Genomic DNA, 17,910 nt, shown 5'->3' with positions numbered 1-17,910 from the left:
CCCAAGAGCAAGAACTAACTGTGCCATGTTGGAAGTCCAAACTCAATTATTTAGCAACCCAGGATGATAGAAAATATTGGCGGTGGCTGGACCCAAATCAGCGGAATCATTCTAAGGCATGATAATTCACATAAGCATATTCCAGCATAACCTTTATGTAATGTCGCCGTAACCGTCTTTTACAGGGTTTACATCACTATGCGAGAAGTACACTCACAGCACAGACAAGGGGTGTGGCACAGACCAACTGACCAAGACACTCAACAGTTACATCGGCAGGATTGTTTCTGGCATCCTAGCATGTGGCGGGGACATTCTGAAGTTCGCAGGAGACGCCATATTTGCTAGGTGGACGGTAATTATCCCCTTATCCCCTCGTGTAGCATTCTGCACACTTTACAAGAATCTTCCAATCCTGGTTGTCGCGTCAAACTGAACTACGTGTTGACGAAACCCTAACTTTACTGTCCAATCGCCAGTTATATGGAGGAAGTGTTCCTCCAGTATCACCTACTGGTTCTACAGCTACAGTGGTGGTGATTTGGCAAAAGCAAAAATGAAAAAAAAAACGCAAAAGTTGAAATGTTTGGTACCTTTGCACAATCTGTAATGTGGGGCTTTGTCATAAAAATGCATTCTGATGATATGCATGACTGATCATATGGAAATTTCCCCATGCAGGTGGAGGCAGGGAACGAGCTGGGTCCGACCCTGAAGGAAGTGGTGATGTGCAGTCTGGACATTCAGTCCGTGTGCGACAACTGGGAGACTGACGTGGGCGTCAAACTGCGCGTTAAGATTGGTGTGGAGACTTTATATATCCTTTTTCTAGAGACAGATTGTCTGGAACAATTTTTATACAAGATAATATGACATTTTCATTAGACGGAAAGCACCGAATGTCATATTTCATGTGTAGGTTTAGCAGCTGGAGAAATGAAGATCACTCATTTTGGAAACGACGTGGAGAGGATATTTACAGTGACGGGACAGTCTGTAACGGACGCCAATCTGGCCGAGAAGTTCGCCGACTCGGGTACTGTCATTCTGTCTCCTATGGCGTGGAGGTTGTGTGACAAGTCCAGGTTTCAGTGGGAATTCCGAAAAGATGGACACCACGTCAAGGTGAAAGCTTCGATTCTTGGGGAACCTTTGTGTTCACGCAAATCACTGTGACCTTCAAGTATTTCTCGGTTTATTTTCCCTATGTCCCTAGTACAAAGCCAGTGGCTACACATACAAAATTTGACTTACAACAGACAATAACTAGAGAGGATTACAGTTCATAGATTGACACTGCCTAAATTTATCATCCCGCTGACGTGCAGGTTTCTGGAATCATCTCTGAAGACGTCATTTCCAGCGCCCTTTCCGTGGGTTCCTCCTTCTCTGAAGCCCGACCGAAGTCGCCCGGCAAGCTCTCCACCACCTCAGGTCTCCGCGGTAGGAGAAAATCAGGTACATGAAGCCTGCCTAAATTGTTAGAAGGGTGAACACTCCGTTGTCTTTCCTTTCATTATTAGACCTTCCAATAGTATCACCATTATACACATTGTTGTAAGTAAATTAGCTACCTTTACCTGAAGCGAATTACGAGTCTGGTTCTGCCGTGTCCGCTAATGAGGTATTCAATCTAGATACAAAACCACACTTGTTCTATACTAGGGTTTTAAAGAAAAATACCATAGGAATAGTACAAGAAATAGTTTAAAATGCAGCTATTAATCTCAGCAGCAGTACTTACTACCCTTCCCTTGATCGGCGCAGGTCAGTCCGGTGATTCGGGCTTGAGCCAGAAGACATCTCCTGAGCTGGTTTGGAGAAATATCAGTAAGTCAAATCTCACATTTTCGAAGTGCATTATCAACTTCACAGGACATTCAGATACGTATGAGTTACAACTTTTTAAACAAGTGACCCAAAGATACGACTGGCACGGGGTGGATGGCAGTGAAGTGTTGTTTTGTACTCTGTATACAGACTTAATCTCGCGCAATATGCATATGTCCAGAAATGAAGTTAAGTTTAGTAAAAATGTAGTATTTCAGGAGTCGTGACAGGAATATCATCATTATCTTGGTGCACGGATGTCCATGGCTCTGTTCCTTATATAATATGAAGCTACAATGTCTGGAGAAATCCCCCTGCACTTTCGACGTATGATAAACAGAGAACCTGGCTTCCTTTCCAGTAGCACGCTACGTGAATAAGCCGTTATGGCCGCACGACCACAAATGTGACGTGACAACTTGGGGACATGTCTCCCCCACTATCTGCGCACGTTAGTACTATATAGTGCCTGGGCCGTATTTGACGACATTCTGTGTCTCACGGTACACCACAGGGAGAGAGGCTTGTTATTCAGAGGACGATTCGGCGATGGAAGATATCAGAAAATACATCATTCGCCCCGTGCTGCAAAAGGTACGTATGGTTGTCTGGAGGAAGGCACGTGGAAGATGTGTTTCGAGTGAACAGACCTTTGTAATCTTTCCTGTCCGATTTACAAAAAGCTGTTTACAAAAGTCTCATGATGTCACTGACAGAAGCGTTTGGTGTCATCGTGGCTATCGTCCAGAAATCGCTTCAAGTTGATTTCATGATACAGTACCATGTTCTACTGAATTGATTTCATTTATACAATGAACGTACCTTGTGTTGCCAGCTTGATGACGACCAGCCGCTAATTTACCTGTCAGAGGTGCGACAGGTGTCGGTCGTCTTCATCAACCTTGTCCACCAAGACAACTTCAACGACGAGCAGGAGTGTGAGGCTTTCCAGGAGGCCTTCGACATAGTCTACAACAACGTACACAAGATGCAAGGTCAAATATCCCTGTTGCCTCTAGGTCTTATTGTTGACCCTTTTTATAGCAGGAGTAGATGCTTGAAATCTGAGGAGAAATGCATTTTATCTGGATTGAATTGTCCACTATCTCATAATCTCCCAAGCTGTTTCATTTACTTTTTCCGACTAAGCCGAAGATGACATAGAAGTAAGGGAAGTCATGGCATCAAACATGCAACGCAATTCACCTTCTTTAACTGTAACTTTTTCTGCAGGCTGCTTGAATAAGGTGTTTATGTTTGACAAGGTAAGCTCATTTCAACTTTGTTTACTGGTCAATCGAAGGGCTATTTTCTGCCCCATGGTCTTTTAGCATGTGTTAGATGTAACTCATCTTCAAACGTACCATGAAGGTGTAGCTACTAGTGGCACGGTCCATGGTGGACCAATGGTGTGATCTCTGCCTGAATTTGAAATTTCTCTTTGATGATAAATACGGCTTAAGTGCAACAGTGACAGGGTTTAGAGATTGCTGGGCATGCCTTCCTCTACGATCGTTATCTCAAGCATGCCAGGCACTATGTTTTCTACGGACATTTGAATAGATGACTAGTACTGAGATGTTGACCGCTGTCCCCCTTCCACCATCCGTTCCTGTAGGGCTGTACATTTCTGGCCATTTTCGGGCTTCCTGGATACAAGCATGAAGACGACAGTGCGCATGTCTTGAAGGCTTCCAGCAAGATTTTAAAAGAATTAGGAGAGAAGGAAAACGTCAGGTTTGCTTTAGCCATTCATAAAAATCAAGTTATAAGTTCTACACACCACATACTATGTGTTACAGATCCAATCTGATCCACAATGTGTTGCTAACCTTATTGATGATTGATGTGAACACTGATAAATTGTGCAAAATAACAATTAAGAAAGATTATGATAATTTTTGATTTTCCTTTTTCAGACACATCTCTATAGGTGTAACGACAGGCTCTACTTTTTGTGGCGTCGTGGGACACAAATATAGACACGAATATACAGGTTTCTTTTAACCTTCTTTGATGTACCTCATGGTGCCACGTCGTTTACCTTGATGAAATCAAATGTCTTGGCTAGCTAAAATAGAGCAATCATCGAATCACAGCGTTGCAAAAAATCGGACACGCTTTGATGCTTATTTCAATTATCAGCATGTTAGTTAAACACTGAACCAAAATGTAAGCTTGTAGAACACTAAATTTCAGTAGATTGAACTTCTTTGAAAATACAGAACAATCACTTTGCCATCTCATCTCATCTTATCTAGCCAACCCATCTTTCACTCTCCTGTAGTGATCGGGCGGAAGGTGAACCTGGCCGCGCGCCTGATGATGGCGTACAGGGACAAAGTGTCGTGCGATAACGAGACATACTACCACTCCAAACTACCCCGGCACGCCTTCGACGAGCTACCATTCATCGAACTGAAGGGGGGTGAATCAAACCACACCTATGCACGAATATTTGGGAGACGACAGGTCGGTAGCCATTGTCATCCAGATCAATAATCGGGCGCTATATTCTGAAGGTCCATCGCGAGTACTCTACTCCCACTGGTAAAACAGATGGTCAGGAAATCACGTTTCTTTCACTACGCTACTTGTGTATCAGTTTGAACAGGCTGACCAATGACTACTATTCGGAATGCTGAGAATAGCTCGATAGTCGTGAACATGTGAACAACAATATGAAAGTTTATAATACGACTTGTTTATAACCATTTTTCTGGAATACTTATGGCTCTTGATCTTTATAACAACACAGAGACGGGAAGGCACATGCTGCCGAGGCGCCGGAGTACCCTCTTCTTGGTGAGTTCACTTTTCATGCCACAATACATTACTGGGTTTCATCGTGATTGGATTTATGATGAATCGCTACATCACACCACCATGGGAAGAGTAGACCAACAGCCAACACGCTCTGAGTGAATGTGGTATTATACACCTAAGTTAAGTCGATCGTATGTACCACCCATGGCCACCAACAGGAAATATTCATTTTGTGCATAGGAAGAGAAAAGGAGATTGACAGGTTTCTGGATGAGCTACACCTGATGACTCAGCACTTAGAGAAGGGGGATCATCGAAGGGTCATTATATTCGAGGGCGAGGCTGGGATCGGGAAATCACGTATGCTAGAGGAGGTGATCATGAAGGCAGAGGAAGAAGGGATCAGGTAAATGTCGACTGGACGGTGGAACGTGCCTATAGTACGACTTGCATATAGCCGCTTGGGAAATGCGCATACAAATTGGATCACTACGTTTACGTTGCTGGACACATGGAAGTTGTTACAATAACGACTTACATCACGGACATGATTCTAACCCAGATCTATGTATTGTTCTTGTCATACTATAATACATATGGATGTACTATCGTGCACTTTTACGATGGTGTACTCTTCATAGACGGCTACACGTACATGTAAGTTGCACATTTGTTGTACACATGTAAGTTGGAAAACATGACTTTTCTCACTCTGTAGGGTCCTGTCGTGCGCCCTGACAATCCAAGACTACAACACGCCGTACCTCACGGTAAAGACACTGATTGACATGCTGTTCGACATAGACAGTAAGGACTCACACATCGAGGCTGAACATCATCTGTTGAATATCATCAAGCACCCATGACGTGGCAGACGAGCTGTGTCTTCTCAACGACCTTATCAACGTCAAGGTAAGATTCTTTTCCAAGTAATATTTCCATTACATTAAGTCTTCGCTAAAGGATACACGCAAGAAAAAGATTCACTTCGACGTCCTGAAAAAGACATGTTTTGCACGCCATGCTTTTACTTGTCTTACATAATTACGGGACAAAACAACAAACGTTTATGCGAAAACTTGGATCTGCCCTTGGTACTGAAACCTGTTTTAACTTGCTTTCTTCCTGTTTCCTCAGTTCCACGTAACTCCCCATGTAGCAGCCATGCGTGGTGAGGAGAGAACAAGAGAGCTTCACAAGTTGTTGTATAAGATTGTTCACGAGGTAAGTTCATTTTCTGCCCTGTTTGCCGAATATGACTAAAGCCCATTTCTTGGTGTTTGTTTAAATCATGGCATTGATGATCACTGACGTTACTTTTGGTGAAACCTCGAAAAAGAATGATTAGCTTGTATGGTTCGAGAGTGACACTCTGAGAGCTTGTTATCAAGGCCCATTTATTTTACAGTATACAGCAGAAAATTTTGTCATGTTTGTGGTGGACAACGCCCATCTGATCGACCACGACTCCTGGGAGTTCATCTCCGATTTGGCAGAGGACCCGAACTCGGTCTGCGTCATGACCATGCGGCCACTGCAGCCCAACAAGATGCCCAGCCCGACCGCCTTGAGCGTGCTATACAGTCCCTTCACACTTCACCTCAAGCTGTCAGGCCTGGACGCTAGTGTCATCCCGGACCTGGCCTGCCAAATCCTGGACGTGGCGCAAATCCCCAAGGAGATCAAAGAGTAAGCTTATCGTGCTAAGACATCCAGCCTCATCTCCCCAAGATTGACGTTTTGCTGTGTAAAACAGTGATCATAAGTGAATAGCCATAGTTAACGTTCTAGAATGTATAGTTATGTTTACCGAAAGAAAACATATTGTTTTTACTCAGTTTCTTCTTCTTCTGTTCCAAACACTATCATCTGACCTGACCAATGACATGATTTGTCTGACACCATGGTGACTGGTGTTGGGTTACATAATGTTGCCATTTCATGGTCTGCTCTGCTTCTGTCACTATTTACTCGTAGTACATTTATTGTGAATGTGTTTGAGTAAGATTTAACAGAGCAGGCCATGTCCGAAGGTAAACATTATGCATTTGCTTCGCAAATGTTACTTCTCTAGTTATAAAATATGATAGTATGGTTATAGATAATATGTACAGCTCTAAATAGGATAGTCCTTAAATAAAAGGCATGTAACTTTTCCCTGGACTGAAAAGTTTAGTTTATGATGAAACGTTCCATCTGTACAGAGTCCTGCAGAAGAGAAGCCACGGCGTGCCATCCTGGTGTGAGCAGGTGCTCCGTCATCTCTACTTCCAGGGCAGCATCAAGATCGTCCACATGGAGGACGCACCGCCCGACTACAGTCGGTTGTCTCACAAAAGGTATGCTCTGGAGAGGTCAAGCCAGCTTTGTCTTGTGTTGGGGGCTAGTACTATTGATTGTAGTCTAAGAAAAAAAAATTGGAAAAAAAGGATGGAACAGAGTTGTACTGGGAAATAAGATTTCATGGGAATGTTTCCATCCGGTTCTACTAGTAATACCTCCCGACACCAGCCAACTAAATAACATTTTCAACATTGACGACGGGGTCGTTTTTGTATTTTGATAGGAGTTCCATCCGGAAGCGGAGCATAAGCACAGGCGCTTCGTCATACACCATGATGGGCGGCAGTACAAGTCAGATAGGGTCCCGTACAACAGCAGTGGTGGAAACGACGATGGTGTGCATCCTTGCTTCGGGGGTCAATCTGGATGACTTTAACTTACCTGAATCTGTTAAAGGTACGCTCCAATGGCTTTGCTGAGGATTTAATTCACACAAGTATTTTGTTTTGTGATTTCATGTTAAAATTTATGTTTTCTTCTAGTTTCGTGTCTGTTTAAGGGTCTTTTACTCGGTTTATGTTACAACGATCTCCAGATATGATGGTTGCGCGATTGGACAGACTAAACACATCCGATAACATGGCGGCCAAGTGCGCTTCGGTCATCGGCGTGACCTTCACCAGGAGGATGCTGGAGGCCATCATCCCTCAGTACAACACAAAAAAGGTAGTACTACGTTCTTTTTTCATCTGGTAGAGATTAACTGTATAGGCAAGTGCACTCAAACAGAATTCTTTGCTTTTGTGTATGTACTTCTTTGTGTTGTATGGGACTATCCCTTTTTTTACTAAGTATTGGATTGTATTTCGCGGGCCAGGATCCCGAACCCATTACATTCGCATGTCGTAATCCATGGAAAATTTGATGGACCATCTATAGCCTGTTTCTTCGCCTCATGATATTCAAGACAAATCAGGTACAAATACAGTGCACATTTTCAAATACTGCCCATCATCATCATCGTCACCACTCTGATGACGACACCTTTCCCCCTGCAGGTGCGCGCGTCCGTCCAGTCGCTAATGCAGTGTCAGATCCTGGAGTGCGCCGCCGGGGACGACGAGGAGCACCGTGTCCACCAGCACCACGCGCACCTGGCAGCGTCCCAGAAGATCGAGTGCCGTTGTGTGAAGGATCCTAAAGATGAAAACTTCCTGGTATACCCGTCAGGGAACCGCTCCAACCCAGTCGTTGTGGACATCCACTGCAGGCTACTGCGGTTCAGATCTCCGCTCATCCAGGAGACGGCCTACGCGCTGCTCACTGAGGACCAGAGGAAAGCCCTACATAAGATGTGCGGCGAATTCTTGGAGGGGCAGGCGCACAAGTGTAAGGCCTGTGGTGGAGGGGATTTTGTCCATTATCACGGACCGCAAGCGCAAAAGGACACTGAACCAAAACAACAGGAAAAACCGTCTCTTGGATTAGTGCAATCAACCACCGGCACGGAGGAATCCTACGCATCTCTCAAAATGGTTCAATCGAAGCAACGGCCTTCCATAGAAAAACCACCAAGTGCACTGGGCGCAGGCCCAAAGCGCATGTCTGGTGGAGGGGGGAGCCGCAGACAGAGCTCATTTGCCGGTCGAGTGCAGAAAATGGAGAGGGGATTCAAGGCACAGGACTTTAAAAGGTCCTCCAATTTCAGCAACCAGGCGATAGACGAAGGTAAGTGGCAGTCTTTGTCTTATGATAATTCAAGGCTACCCCGGGTGGGCGGGATGTCACAGAAATGCATGAGTCCTAGATATTCTAATGAGTCCTAGATATTTAATATTAATCTCAACTAACAACCCGTCGAAATAAGGATCGCGCCATGTGTATTATGAAACGTTATTACCGCTGCAGGCAGCGTCACCTCCTTCGGAAGTAGAATGAGCGGCAGTAGATTGAGCATGGACAGCAAATCCCGTACCAGCGCGGGCTTTTTCGGGTAAGGACTTTTCAGTTATCTTTGGTTCCAGCTGACATGACAAGCACTCTCGTCAGATATGGCCCTGTGTAATTGGCGAGGAGCGTTCGCACCCTTCATGCCAGAATATTCAGTTCACATATTCAGTTTTCCTTCTTTCCCCTTATTTTGGATGGCTTTTCCTTTATACCTTTCAGCTTCCATGACACTCGGTTCAAACTACTTGGTTCATTTACATGCATTCTGTCATTCGTACTTGTCGACACCATGACACCTTAAAGTACGCTACAATAGTATGCTGATCTTGAGGTTTGCTGCTGTGCGTAAAAATTGTCAATGCAAAGGCTCTAGATAAGATGGGCTGTGCTTATCTGAAATGGTGGGACGATCTGCGAGTCGATCTGTGTCTGAACGTGATCGATCATCTTGCCCTGGCCTGTAGGTCTGCCAGCGAAGTTGAGATGGAGCAGAAATGGAAGCAGTTGGACATTGATCTGCGCGGCTGTGAGTGCCTGCAGGTCCTGGCCTCCGTGTACCCGCTACTCTTACATCATTGGAAGGGCGCCGGAAACGTCACGAAGGTCGTCCATTTCCTGGTGGAATCAGCGGCGGCTGCAGTGTCAGTCAACAACAACATGGAAGTAAGACTTCAATGGCCAGATGTGCATAGAGCATGTCGTTACATACAGTTATGATAACACAGACGTCAAAAGTTCCACTGTGGTCTGTTGACAGCTTTGGTACGTCAGGCAAGTCCAATGTACTGCCTGCAACAGTATAGAACGATTCATGTCAACAATCCATGGGAAGACATTTCAATCACGCGAGCGTACAATATTTGCTCGTAGGCACTCTCCCACTTGTCTGAAGTGTCGGACATGCTGAAGGCCATATCTAAGGGTCGCAAGGCGCTGGAGAACGCGACAGAAATGACCAGTAGAGTTGACAGGGAGGAAAGGGCTAGGATTGAGAGTCTTCAGGGGCCAGGTGAGATGTGTGATGCGGGAACGTATTATGGCCTCATAACAAATCAATGCATTCCATATGAAACAGAATTAAAGTAAGCGGAAACAGGTTGTCCCTCTCTTCACTTTCTTGTCTCTTTGTCCGATTTGTTGAATATCTATCGACTGTTGTCCTAGGCTTACTTCCAAATGGACCGTTTTGAGGACTCTATGCCACACTTCCATCGAGCGCTGAAGATCCTCGGTAACCCCCAGCCCACGTCTGAGGCTGGCGTCAGTCTGCGACTGCTCCGCTCGGGCTTCCGGCAGCTCCTGCACGTCATGTGGCCCGCGCAGTTTGTAGGGAAAGCCACGTATGTCAGTAATGTACCGCAATGAGAATTCCAGGAATGAGACAGTTTTCGCTAACCTCTAACGTCGCAATTAGGATATATGTAGGATTTAGGACCGGTGTTATCAAGTTGTTCTGCATTAAATCATGGCATCGTCCTTTTCCACCTCAGGAAAAACTGTACTAACCTTTAGTGGAGTGAAAGTTGTGTACAGGAGACGAAAATATCCCGGTATTTCTTAACGTTGAAAGAGGACAACTGCATTAATTGCTCGTGGTCGATCCAACCTTATATAGTTATAATGCATGGCAAGGGGCATTAGTATTTGTTTTACCACAAACTACTTGTCTGTCACAGGAGTGCCCGTGCCAATGTGCTGGTGGAGCAGGCCCGGTGTCTGTCCCACGTGTCCCATGCCTACCACATGGTTCACCAGGACAGGCGCGCGTTGGTCGCAGCCCTGCAGCAGCTCAATGCAGCCGAGCAGGCGGACGACGACCTACACGAGGTAAGGGGCTCTTCAAGTGGAATACTCAGAAAGGACATTGATTAACTCGCATTTTGTAGAGTGAGGTGAAATCAGGGGTAGATGGTTAAATTGATTGTGTCGATGTCCATTGAATAAAACGTCATGTCTAAATACAAGTAGGATTAGAATTTAGATTATCGTCAAGTTTGACAGTGATATGTATCCCCATAGCTGATTACAGCCTACACCGCAATCATGGAGAACTGTCAGCTGATGAACTGGTCCAGAATTGCAGAAGGGTACGAGAGGAAAGCCTTGAAAAGGTGATTAATCTCTGTAAGTTATATTTTGCCGTTCTTTGACGTACTGGGCTGCATCACGATGATAGGCTGTAGACACTACAGTATACCATCGTTTTGCCGAAGTATTGAACCGTCTATTTACACACCGTCACAGATGCAAGGAGGTGGAATCTAGCCTAGTGGCTGATGACCTCATCACGCTGGCGCACCTCTTCAGCGTCAGCATGTCCCTCCGGCTGGGAAGGGGACAAAATTCATCCTGCTGTAGACTCAGGTTTGTAGATAAAGGCCTTGATTTTTCAGCCTCGTACACTCGACCATAATAACTTTGTCTTTAGTGAAACGGGTACGTTTGTTTCTAATATCTTGGACAGAAGAGCAGTATTCGGGTAAAGAACCTGATTGATTCTGCACTATGTTAAAAGGAATATCTTTAGATATGACCTGAAAAGAGTGAAAGTCTGTCTTTGACACTTTGTTCCTACATTGAATTCCCAATAGGCTACCACTCTAAATCAGTATGCGAGAGGCTTCACGACAACGCGATGGAGCTTCAGTGTCTCCCGCTACTGGCACAGGCACTGCTGCTGGCTAACAGGTGAGTACAACTGTTCGCACGACCACCAATCGTAGCAGTCTAACCAGACCCAAGAGCACCTTTGTAAAGTGTGTTGTATATATCATGCGTGTCATTGCCAGTCCCTTAGTGGTGATCATACCCTGCTACGAACAGCAATTTGGGAACAGCTTCCATCCCGAGGAAATTATGAAGATGATTCATACGTTCAGACGTTTTACTTTTGTGTCTATAACGTTGTGACGAGACACAATAACACCTCTTTTGGATGTCATGTGGCTACAACGAATGATTAAGTGCTATGACACGACTATAGCTACAGCACTTACTTATATGCGATGCAGGGAACGTGATAGTGTGGAAGTAGTTCGCCAGCTGTTCTACCTTTCCGAGGAAAATGAGGACGCCATTGGCAAGGCGTGGTACTACTGCTGCTGCCTGGACCTGCTGCTGGAAGAAGGTTCTCTCCAACTCGTCTTTCCGTCTTAGTATTCTCGTCACGGATCTCAGAGCATGCACGATAACACGATGTGTTTTCCGTTCGTTTCAATCGAACGTTATTGCTTCCATAGATATTGTCACCGCGGCCAGGTTTCACAAATGTTTATCTTGATCACTGTAAATAATGTTGTGTTATACTACTGTATATTGCACACAAAGAAAAAGACCTTCAAAACTCTGAGGATTTGACAAATTGTGTTCTTGATGACGTTCTACTTTTTTGACAGGAGTTGTTCTGGAGAATTATGAAGAGTGCGTAGAATTTACGTCAGAATCGGCCGAGGACCCGTCATTCATGGATGACGCCATCCCGCGATTCTACTTGCTAGCTGGTCTGGCACTTTGGTGAGATGTTAGCATACTTGCACATCATATTGTACTTCAAACCAAACATGTGCATTTGATTTTGATAAAAAAATTGATTGTATGGTCACTTCCAGCGCCTCACGGAAAGGGAACTGGTACCGAGCCGAGAGTTGGTTCCTGTTGGCAGAAGCCATCCACCCGCCACGGCTGGAGACGTTCATGGCTGCCAACGCGTATGCAAAGGTGGTGGAGTGTGAACTGCTAGCCTACTGCAACGCCCTGGTGCTGGGATTAAAAGTTACGCTGATGAGAAAACAGGCAGAAAAGGTCAGTTAGACCACTGTGTTGCATAGCTTGGTACAGTTCTTCTGCGAATTTCGCTGTAGGGACGAGATTTTTTTGACTGGACAGCAGATATTGAATGGGTATGTCCACGGTGCTGAAATACCGTTGGTACTTAAACGAGTTTGCAAAGCATGCACTAACTGATAAAGTGAACCCGTCTAATGTGATATTCCCATTTTATTTGTCATTGGTAATAGTTGTGATGTGACTGTTAAACGATCTAGGCCATCAAACAGCTGGGTCACGTGTGCCTGGCCTTTCCTGTGCTAAAGCCGCGGTGGCTCCACTATCAGGCGTACTTCCACATGCTGTCAGGGGACTCCAAAACTGGACGTGAATTTGTGGATAAAGCCGTGGAGGTGTGCGAGGAACATGGCAATGAGATGGAGGAAAAATGGGTGCTGTACAACCGCAGGTTGGGAACTCAACTAGTTTGAATTTGTCACATTTGTTAAAGACGTGGTTGAAAGGCAGCGGATAGTATCAAAAGTACCACATGATAGTTGATGTAGTGTAACATTGGCACTCAAAGTTCTATAGAAGCTTAACAAAATCATATGCAACAAAAGTAAAACAAAGTCACAGACATACTAATATTGTTTTAAAAAAAAGTTTCTCGATATGGATCAATGGAGGAAGGGTCCATGACGTAGAAATTCTAAATGCTTGTGTTCTGCTGAATTCCACAGGAGGTGGTTCAAGAAGAGGAAGGTGAATCAGACCAAGCTTTGGACCCCAGATGGGGACCTTGACTGGCACGCTAAGGACGACCCTGGAGCCACAGAAATCAAGTATTGGCTGCCCATGCCTCCACCTTCCAACAAGTGGTAGTTTATGGGGAAATTAGCATCATGAGCACGAGCAGATAGAAAAATACTGTTAAGTTCTCCAACCATATCCAGAGTTAGTAGTTATCAGTTTTCATTCATCACTGGGTATCATGGTCATAGTTTTCTCAACAACTTGCATCCAATGCTTTGTGTACAGGGCAATAAATCAAACAATGTGCAAAATGTGACGAAATCCATATGTCAAGTAATGTCATTGCATGGCTCTAGGGACATCTAGGTGTTACATGAAGAGATTTTATCAGTTTGCATCACTGTGTAAAACAAGAAAAAACATGAAAGATGGCTGTACTGATCTACCCCCTACAGAAGAACAAATGGCAAAAACAATGGATGTCAAGTACAATGTTTACTTCCTTCTGTTATATGCCACACATATACAACAATAAAAGATGTGATAATGCCCCATCAACATGTATGTGCTCTCCAATGTTTCCTGGGTCATGACTAATCACAGCACATCTCCATCATAAAGTATATATGCTACCAAACATAGATCAACAAGTAGAATCATCAATATCATAACTATTATGTATTATGACATATAATTTTGTTATTCTTCTCTCTTATCATGGACAACATTTCTGACAGTACTTCCACAATCAACAATCATGTCACAAGATATACAAACCTCAATATCAATGCTGCATGTGAAATGTCTACACCAAATGTCAGATTGATCAATGGCCAAACAAATTCAGGAGTCTCTATCTCAGGTACAGGGGTATATTACATTCTACAACTGCATTTAAGTCTTAAAAGTACCACCGATGCACACAATAACTGGTACACCACACTTTAATTACTACATCCATACAGCACTACACGTCTTTTGTTGCCTTGACAGTCAGTTCATTGCTTCCATCTAATTGACAAATAATGTAGGTTTATCAATGCTGTAGGAGATCAGTAACATGAGATCACTTAGCCAAAGCTGTCATTACAGAAGTGTGAGGCAGACAATTCAGTCCCAACTAACCACCCTTTACACAGTGAAGAACTGTGTGGCAGCAGATGACTGGACCTCTAGCTGTCCCATCTTGTACTGCAGCCGCTGCAGACACTTCAGTAGTGCCTTGTTTAATTCTCTGGCCTCCGGAGTGATGGGATCTGGAGGGGGGCAGTTCTGAAACAGAGGATCACCTGTGAGAAAGTGGATGTCCCTGATAACATATTCCTCTGTATCCTTATACCAGTTACATCAATTATTATGACATTATGATAATGTATGTTACGTATATTCTATCAATACAAGCACAAATACATGTATACAATGACCAATGCTCTCTCACACACACCAAACACCAGTGGAAGGGAGTAGCAGTAGCAACCTGTATCTCCTGTATCCTATGCTGCAGTCCTGCAGACAGTGAACCTTCATGTATGTAGAGTATGGTGACCAGCATGGGGTACAGCTGCACCAGGAGGGAGGAGTTGACCTCCTGTAGCCCCTCCAGGAGACTCAGCAGGTGCAGGTTCACCATCTCACCATGAGACTTGGAGTAGGAGGCAATCTAGGAAGAAAATTACACGAGTGACAACTTTTCAAATTTCTAATACTTGCCTTCTGATAGGATAATGGACTTGGGTAGAAAGGTCTTTGCTTATATTGTGGCATCATAATATATTTTCATTTCTGCAATTAATTTCCTCCCATTAAAGTTTAAGTTACAGTTTTCTTTTTTTTTTCTTTTCAACTAATAAAAGTCTTAGGAATAATATGATTATGTAATCACAGACTACATGTGTACTGTGTATGCGTTCAGACCCTCCCCTTATGTTACCTGTATGAAGGTAGGTGCCACTTTCATCCAGAACTCCATGACAGCCAGGCAGGTGGTCCTGTACATGTCTCCATGGCTGGTGTTGAAAACAGCCACCTGCTCACAGTAGATAGTCCACAGCTGGCACAGGATAAATACCTACAAACACAAGAAAAACAAACATAACATGCTACAGGTGTTTTCACATGCATTTCACATGTACTGGTAATGCAATAAAACAAACAAAGCTGAAATGATACCTTCAACACATTTTTGTATTACTTCACTGATGTTACTGCAATTTCCACGGCATAAAAATGTCACAATACCTGGTAGTTCATTCATTGTCCAAATTGACAACAGCCCATGAGAGATTCCCCTATAGTAGAGAAGACACAAGTTTATCTGGTGAGTCCTCACCTGTGCCAGAGATGACATCTGGTAGACGCTGGCCTTGGTGTGTTCAGGGTAGCTTTCCAGGACCACCAGGGCCAGGTCAGCTATCTGAAGACTGGTGTCCAGAGGGAGGGGGTGGCAGGGTACGTCTGAGGAGGGACACATGGCCATGTGGTTGAGCGAGCCCAGGATGATCCAGGACAGGAGGCGCAGGTGAGCCACGCACTCAAACATCTCCCGCAGGCCCTGGCTGGGGGTTGATGCCGGGGTACGCCAGCCATGGCAGGAAGCGAGTCATTGCTCGCTGGTTGTTCAAGGTGAACTCTACAGCCAACAGCTGGGCAATGCCTGTTTTACCTGTGATGGGCAAGCAGTCAAATTTCAGGAAAACACATCAACAGTAAAATAAATAGAGGAAACACTACATGTTTCTGCATTGGGCACACATTAAAATAGACTAAACCATATTCTATTAAGCCATTAAGCCCGGTTAAGCAAGAAAAGGTGTTTTGTGTCATTTCTGTCACTGCACCTACCTGGCTGCCAAGTGTGTCCTCACTCAGATTCTGCAGTTTCAGGACTGCCCTCAGTTTGCTAATGGTGTGCATGCTGGTCAGGAACTCCACACAGTCAAACATGTGCTGATGCAGACATTCAACAGCACCTGCCAACATCATGGTACAAGAAAGTCATATGGTGACATGTTTGCCATACAAGACATAATATAAGTTATATCAGCTGGGTTCTTAATGCCATAGAATCACACCTGCAGCACATTTCATACAAGAAAACAAAACCAATCTTTAAGTTGTTGTCATTGTAATATTCTAAACAAGTCTGGGAACTGAAGGGAAATAGGAAAAGATAGCACAATGACACACGTCAAAACATCTTAAGATATATGCAACAAAATACTACTATATCATGTGAAAAATTGTCACCTGTCTGTCCGTGACAGATAGGGTGGGCCTGCTGCTGGCCCTGAGGACAGGGCATGTAGATCCTGGTGCCTGAATACAAAACAAACAAACTGCACCAGCAGCAGCAGGTTGTTATCAGACAGCGTGGACCGATGTTCACTGCCTGGACAAGCTCCATCACCAGAGCACGGGACAGGTGCACCTGGGGACAAGGAAGGTAATTACTCAAGCAACTTGCTACTTATTCAGCCTAACAAGACAGTTCATTGAAAGCATGATGAAGACGAGTTCAAGGGAACCGTGGTAGGTACTATGTGGCAAGAGCATACAAAAGTACAGGTTTTGTTGTTAAATTTCAGATGCCGCTACACTACAAAGATGTCCTGTGGTGTTGATTGGTTGGGCTGTAATCTGACCGACCTTCTCCCTGTCTCTGGGGAAGATGAGGTTGCTCTGCACGCAGATGTCCACCACCTGCTGCAGCTGCACCTGACAGCTGCGCATGCAGAAGACCAGGAACTTAGAGAAGGGTTCCAGCAGCCCGCGGATGGCAGCAGGTGCAGGGATCTTCAGCAGTAGCAGCATGACCTGCAGGGTCGCAGCACTGTCCTCACCTGGCGGAAACAGCTTGGGCAGCTCACTGAAGAACAGCTGGAACTATGGCAGAAAAAACAACACAGTGCTCCTTTATTATACACCATGACACGTGCTGTATCCTTCTGAGGTACATGTGCATGTAACTAAAAAGACAACTTTCCTAGGGAGTATACTGGTCTAAAAAACTACAAATGTTACCTAACTGGCTGTACAACTCACCTATACATAATAGATATTTCTGCCATGGGTGATTGTAATTGAATCACATATACAACCACTGATGGTCTGGCATTGGTGGGAATACACTACTGTAACAGTTTACCTGTGCAATGACAGGAGCCCACTGTGCTGACGGGTCCTGAGGTATACTGTCCATGTACAAGGCCAGGTTAGTCAGGATCACCAGCAGGCTCTGTTGGCTCATGGTCTTCTCACTGTTCACACCTTCCAGTAAGAACTAACATGAAGGGGTTACAATCAACAGCTTATTAGCAATGCCTCATCTTTTTGTAGTAGCGGTGTGTCAGGCCCTGAATAAATGGAGTGAGGAAAAATGATACTGAATAGGATACTAAGAAAATGGTTCCAGTGATTATAAGCAGAAGACCTAATTCACGTAATATAGGAAAACCTGGCACAAAAATGCACAGGCAGAAAAAGTATATAGAAGAGGAAGACATCCTGTTTTACCTGCAGAGCTTTAAGTGTGTCCACCTGTGAACAGTTGGTGAGAGCCTG

At 44.5% G+C, this 17,910-nt stretch overlaps 2 protein-coding genes across 3 annotated transcripts; one reads left to right on the top strand and one right to left on the bottom strand.

Moving 5' to 3' along the window:
- Positions 1 to 279: 279 nt before the first annotated feature.
- On the top strand, positions 280 to 13,545 carry LOC109471048 (adenylate cyclase type 10-like). The gene is given in 36 exon segments (XM_019770231.1): positions 280 to 355; positions 682 to 802; positions 920 to 1,125; positions 1,329 to 1,458; positions 1,768 to 1,830; positions 2,345 to 2,424; positions 2,666 to 2,825; positions 3,064 to 3,095; positions 3,449 to 3,567; positions 3,750 to 3,826; positions 4,118 to 4,254; positions 4,256 to 4,302; positions 4,589 to 4,635; positions 4,837 to 5,002; positions 5,315 to 5,456; positions 5,458 to 5,508; positions 5,734 to 5,820; positions 6,005 to 6,285; positions 6,801 to 6,935; positions 7,163 to 7,335; positions 7,475 to 7,605; positions 7,938 to 8,607; positions 8,788 to 8,872; positions 9,294 to 9,492; positions 9,700 to 9,835; positions 9,992 to 10,169; positions 10,506 to 10,656; positions 10,849 to 10,940; positions 11,074 to 11,170; positions 11,172 to 11,193; positions 11,421 to 11,517; positions 11,841 to 11,956; positions 12,225 to 12,342; positions 12,438 to 12,630; positions 12,873 to 13,063; positions 13,338 to 13,545. Coding segments are annotated over 35 exon segments (4,827 nt in total). The 5' UTR covers positions 280 to 355; positions 682 to 726; the 3' UTR covers positions 13,480 to 13,545.
- A 150-nt stretch (positions 13,546 to 13,695) lies between these two features.
- On the bottom strand, positions 13,696 to 17,856 carry LOC109471044 (protein unc-79 homolog). Of its 2 annotated transcripts, XM_019770223.1 has the most exons (6): positions 16,597 to 16,744; positions 16,189 to 16,319; positions 15,680 to 16,010; positions 15,281 to 15,418; positions 14,828 to 15,010; positions 13,696 to 14,622 (listed from the first exon to the last, which is right to left on the bottom strand). In XM_019770223.1, exons 3-6 carry the CDS (start codon positions 15,887 to 15,889, stop codon positions 14,482 to 14,484), a joined length of 672 nt encoding a protein of 223 aa, XP_019625782.1. In that variant the 5' UTR covers positions 15,890 to 16,010; positions 16,189 to 16,319; positions 16,597 to 16,744; the 3' UTR covers positions 13,696 to 14,481. The 2 variants fall into 2 exon arrangements, with proteins under 2 accessions (XP_019625782.1, XP_019625781.1); XM_019770222.1 differs by lacking the exons at positions 13,696 to 14,622; positions 14,828 to 15,010; positions 15,281 to 15,418 and adding exons at positions 16,996 to 17,232; positions 17,495 to 17,856 and having other exon boundaries at positions 15,782 to 16,010; positions 16,597 to 16,777.
- Between the last annotated feature and the right edge of the window lie 54 nt (positions 17,857 to 17,910).

Source organism: Branchiostoma belcheri, unplaced genomic scaffold (genome assembly GCF_001625305.1).
Source record: "Branchiostoma belcheri isolate BF01 breed outbred unplaced genomic scaffold, Haploidv18h27 scaffold24, whole genome shotgun sequence".
NCBI lineage: Eukaryota > Metazoa > Chordata > Leptocardii > Amphioxiformes > Branchiostomatidae > Branchiostoma > Branchiostoma belcheri.
This window is presented reverse-complemented; position numbering and strand designations above follow the sequence as displayed.

Bases quoted from the DNA above. Each gene is read 5' to 3' on its own strand.
- LOC109471044 (XM_019770222.1), bottom strand. From the start codon at position 17,596: ATGAGCCAACAGAGCCTGCTGGTGATCCTGACTAACCTGGCCTTGTAC. The intron at 17,233-17,494 runs GTAAACTGTTAC...TTTCTGCCATAG, and splicing joins GGGCTCCTGTCATTGCACAG to TTCCAGCTGTTCTTCAGTGA. The intron at 16,011-16,188 runs GGTGCAGTGACA...CCCATCACAGGT, and splicing joins ACACACTTGGCAGCCAGGTA to AAAACAGGCATTGCCCAGCT.